This window comes from Castanea sativa, chromosome 5, assembly GCF_040712315.1.
Source record: "Castanea sativa cultivar Marrone di Chiusa Pesio chromosome 5, ASM4071231v1".
Classification (NCBI taxonomy): domain Eukaryota; kingdom Viridiplantae; phylum Streptophyta; class Magnoliopsida; order Fagales; family Fagaceae; genus Castanea; species Castanea sativa.
The window spans coordinates 70,910,013-70,915,115 of NC_134017.1; the positions used below are offsets into that span (position 1 = coordinate 70,910,013).

At 34.6% G+C, this 5,103-nt stretch overlaps 1 protein-coding gene across 1 annotated transcript; it reads right to left on the bottom strand.

Moving 5' to 3' along the window:
• Nucleotides 1-3,619: 3,619 nt before the first annotated feature.
• LOC142635711 (protein TRANSPARENT TESTA 1-like) lies at nucleotides 3,620-4,761 on the bottom strand. The gene is made up of 2 exons (XM_075809828.1): nucleotides 4,360-4,761; nucleotides 3,620-4,048 (listed from the first exon to the last, which is right to left on the bottom strand). The coding sequence occupies exons 1-2, from the start codon at nucleotides 4,759-4,761 to the stop codon at nucleotides 3,620-3,622; spliced, it is 831 nt and encodes a 276-aa protein (XP_075665943.1).
• Between the last annotated feature and the right edge of the window lie 342 nt (nucleotides 4,762-5,103).

Genomic DNA, 5,103 nt, shown 5'->3' on the forward strand with positions numbered 1-5,103 from the left:
TCCTATTTAGTCCATTCTATCAACTAAAGTTCTATTCGGTCCAAATCGGTACAATGGTTCTTATTTAGTCCACTTTGGTTGTATTCAGTCCATTCAGTCCACATTGGCTCTATTCGGTCCATATTGGTCCTAATTTGTCCACTTTGGTCCACATTGGTCCTATTCAATTCATTTTACCCACTTTGGTTTTATTTGGTCCTATTCCATTACTTTCGTCCACTTCAGTCCTATTCGAGCCATTTCATCCACTTGGTCTAATTCAATCCATTTTGTCCACTTTGGTTCTATTCAGTCCACTTCGGTCTATTCGTTCTTATTTGGTCCACCTTGTTCGTATTTGGCCCATTCGATCCAATTCTATCTATTTCGTCCAATTCGGTCTATTCAATCCACATTGCTCTCTTCGGTTCATATTGGTCCAACTTAGTCCTATTCTGTCCACTTAGGTTCTATTTGGTCTTTTTTGGTCCATTCCATCCACTTTAGTCCACCTCAGTCATATTCAGGCCATTTGGTCTTCTTTGGTCATATTCAGTTTCTTTTTTCTACTATGGTTCTATTTAGTCCACTTCAGTCCATTTGTTCTTATTCGGTCCAAATTGATCTGATTCGGTCCACCTTGTTCATATTTGGTCCATTTTGTCATAGCCCATCCATTCGATTCACTTTGTTCAATTTGGTCCAATTTTGTCCATTTGGACCACTTCGATCTATTTTATGCAGTTACATAATGGTAAAAGACAAATTTGGATTAAAAGCACCTAATCTAAATCCAAATATATTAAAAGAAATATAAATCTCAAACCTCATCATATCTAAAATCTTAAGCATAGACTCTCAATACAATCTTTGAAAATTCTCTGCTTGCCTTCCTACCGCAATAGTGCTAGAACTATTTTGCAACAGTTTACCTCACTCGAAATATGGTTGCAATCTCTCTAATATCAGTATTATATAATATATATAAAAAAAAAATAGGATTGACCTTAATTTCTTGAAACTGAGTAAAAAAAAATTACCAAAATGCTTATACGTGCATGGATGCTTGCATTGGTCTTACTCCAACCAACTACCCCATGAAAGAACCAACTGAGATGGTATTGTACCTTCTAAGAGCTGAGATTAAGAGTTAATTTTTGAACTTTTTCACTTAGCTATTAGATCGGAAAAGTTAAAATGTAAATAATAATAATAATAAAATCTTATGCTTAAGGGAGAAAGTTAACTTTTTAATTTTTAATTTCAATCCTTGGATTATATGCACCAAATCTTAGTCCAAAAAGAACTATATAGAATTTTATACCGAGCAATATCATAACAAGGGGAAAAGACTCATGCATAGGGCAAGGAAGAAAAACAAAAGCGTTATTAATTATAGACCACAATCTGTTTTATTGAACCAAATTATAGATTGCATTTTTATTTATTTATTGATTTTTTTAAATGTATGTTGGGTTATAAATTGACACCGGTTAATTAATTCAATTACCCAAGTTGATTAATTAGGTCAAATTACATGTAAATCGTGAAGGTACCAACAAATCACCAAAATAAAAAATATGCAGTGGAAAATAAAGAACACGGTGATTTGTTGACGAACGGGAAAAACTTCTCTAAGGCATCCTCAAGAGATCTATCATTTGAGTGTATGGTTTGGCATAGGCAATGGATGATTGACTTCCACCCCCCAACTTGGTCTTTGATAGCTTCCTTGATTAAGTCCTTGAGCTGGTAAGAAGAGATAGACCCATTTGTAGAGAGTTTGAGATCATTTGTTGAACTCTCAGGTTTATCATTATGAGTTTGTTTTAGCTTAAAGCTTTCATCTTCACGATTCAATAGAGATGTATTCCCCATCTTATCCATCAAGAAAGTTATTTGTGTGTCTGTCAATGCTTCCCTTTTTTTCATGGACTTCATTAGTTCTTCTAAAGTATGGGCTATAGTTGAGACTTGTTCTTCTAGAGATGTTGTGTTAGTTATCATGACTAGCATGACAAATGAACTAACAGAGTAAGGAGAGTTCCTAAGCTTGGAAGTAGGAATATTTTCTAAAAAAGAGAACTTAGAGCCATCAAGTGATTCATTCTCTTCTTCAACAATTGGAGCTTCTTGGATTGGTTCTGATGAAAAAGTTGGTTGAGACAACATTTCTTTGATGAAGCCAGTTACATCTTTGCTTTTCCCCTGAGTAGATGAGGCTGTTTGTGACTTCTAGGTTTCAGAAGTGTTGAAAACAAGGGAGTATCAAAACTTGAGAGTTTGAATCAATTGTAGGATCAACTTCACTTGTTCCAAAAAGAGGATTGTTGATTCAAGTCTTCTTTGAAGCCATAGGACTTTAAAGGATGTGACAAGTTGATGAAGAATAGATGAGAGGTAGAGATTGTCCCACTGGGCATGCTAGAAATTTGTAAACACAAAATTTCTCAATTGCGAAAAATCAAACAATTGAAAAAAAAAATGCTTTGCAAAAATAAATTTATATTGATGAATAATGAGTACAACCTCTATTTCAATTCTTTTACAAAAGAATACCCTTTGATTATATCTTCTTTGAACTTGACTTGAATAAGAAATCTTCTTGACTTTAGTTGGAAGATGGATTGAATGGTCTTCATAACAAATTTCTAGCTTTGAGCTTGGTAGAGATTTGTTGTTCTTCAAATCTTTAAATGCGAAGGGCTTTAGGTTGAAGTTCTTTGAGACTTTAGAGGCTTGATCCATTGAGCTTCAAGGATTTGGGATAGAACTTCAAGGAACTTCTTTGAATGTTCTTTGTATGCTCTTGAGGTAGAATTTCTGTAGAGTTTTGGCGTCTTAGAAAAATTCTTCCTGAATGAGAGGAGGTATGCCCTTTATTTATAGTGGTTTCAAAGGATGAGTCCCACCTGCGATTGACCTCCTTGTAGATAATTATCTCTATTTTTTGTTTATTTATTTTAATAGAGATAATGATTAACTATTATCATTCCAATTTAATTAAGATATTTATCTCTATTTAATTAGGATAATTATCATTAGGATATTTATCTCTATTTATTTTTTTTAGAAACTTGTGTTATCTGGATTTGTGATTTTTTTTTTTTTTTTTTTTTTTTTGTGTGAGGGTTTCTCTGGGAAATTGAGCAATTCCAAATGTTTTCTTTTTTGGTTCCGTGGGTCAGTTTGTAATTTTTTTGGGGAGGGGGGCAAGTGTATATATTTTGGGGGTAAAATTGTAAAAGTCTTGTGCATGTATATAATAGTCAAATTTTTAAAAATTTTGGAAGGGGCCATGGCGCCCCCCAAGGCCAATACATGGCTCCGTCTCTAACTAGAATTGGGTAGTTACTAGGTAGCAGCAAATTGACCAATCTGAACTACATTTGACGCTTTCAAATGCAACATTTTATACATACATCAATCTTAAATGTACATTTAGTATAGGATATGTAAAACAATAAAAATCAAACTGTAGTTCCAAATCTTCTCATAAAATTAAAAAAGTTGTAGTTCTAACTTAAAAAAAAAATTAGATTTGATTATGGATGCTCAAATAGATTGATTAGGATCGTAATTCACGCATAGATGATTAATCCAATTATAGGTGAAGATTAATTAAGCGTGCCCAGCAATACTAGACAAAGATGAAAGGGGAAGTATCCTTGAGTACCTCATCAAAACCCTCAAGTATAATAGGACATGGGCTGTGACCAAAACCAAATGCTTTGATGTGGTCCTTGAGAGATCTCTTATGCTTGAAGTTAGAACCGCAAACACAAAGCCAACGCTTTCCACAATTCTTCTCATGGGTTCGCCAATCACCTTTCACAGCCAAGAGCTTCCCACACTTGCGACATGCAAAGGGCTTCACTCCATGCTTCCTTTTGAAATGGGTTTGCAAAGTTCGGAAATCTTTTAGAGGCTTTGCTCTTGGATGGCTTATGTTGTTCTTGCACCCTTCAGCACAACAATAACACGGAATGTCTAACATGGGTTGTGGTTGACTTCCCTTCAACGAATTTGTCCCTCTTCGATACTGTGATCCATGCCCCCATAGGTGCATCTACCACAAAAATCTATATTAGTTTTATAAGAAAAATCTCTAATTTGTCACTAATTTTATCGGCTTGATGGTGTTCAAACCCCAATATTCAAACACCACAAGAGGTATTTGAATTATGAATTAAGATTGGGTTCAATATAGGTAAAAGTTTTTTTTTTTTTTACTGAAATATAGCAAAAGTTAAAAAGCCATTGAATGAAAAAAAAAAATAAAAATAAAAATTTAAGTTGATAAAAGTTGAAATTTTTTTTTGAGAAAATTAGAAGAATTGCACCTGAAGATCTAGCTTTTAAAGTAAATAAAAATTGCACCTGAAGATTGTTGTAGCGGTTGAAGGTTTTGAAGCAGACATGGCAAGAAAAATTAGTGAAACCAATATGTATTTGTTCGGGAGTTGGTATCCAATAATTATTAGCTGCTATGTTTGCAGTTTCCATTGTATTTGCATCAATGGAACCACTCAAATGATTAGGAAGGCCAATGTTTAAGGCCGCAGTAACATCCTCATTATCATCACTGCATGCTTTAGGGTTTTCTTCCATTGATACAGTAGGCCAGCTAGGTAGATTGCTTAGCGATGAATGTGGATGAAGAGAATTCTGGTCCATACTTGGGAAAAGATTGAGAGGCTCAGCATCTGTGTGATCTGAAGAAGAAGAAGAAGAAGAAGAAGCTAATGAACTAAGGCTAAGTGAAATTTCAAAGGGCTTCATGATATAAGCGCAATACTAGATAGCATAAAGGGTTGAGTGTGTTTCAAATGTAAAGAGGGTCTTATTACAGTTAGTGAGATTGTAGCCTTGCTTGAAAGATGATGCAAGATGTAATTCAAAGCGAGAGAGAGAGAGAGAGAGAGGGTGGCTGGAGAATGTTGGGGTTGAACGAAAAGAACCATTGTTCTGGGGGTCATTATTCTCTCCTGACTGTACTGGTTATCTGTTTTTGGTATTGAAGCAAATTATCATAATTCCGGTGGCCCGGGCTTCTGAATTTAGCAAGAATTGTACTACAGATAGTTTAAAGTCTTTGGCAACGTACAATTTAGTCTGCTTTGC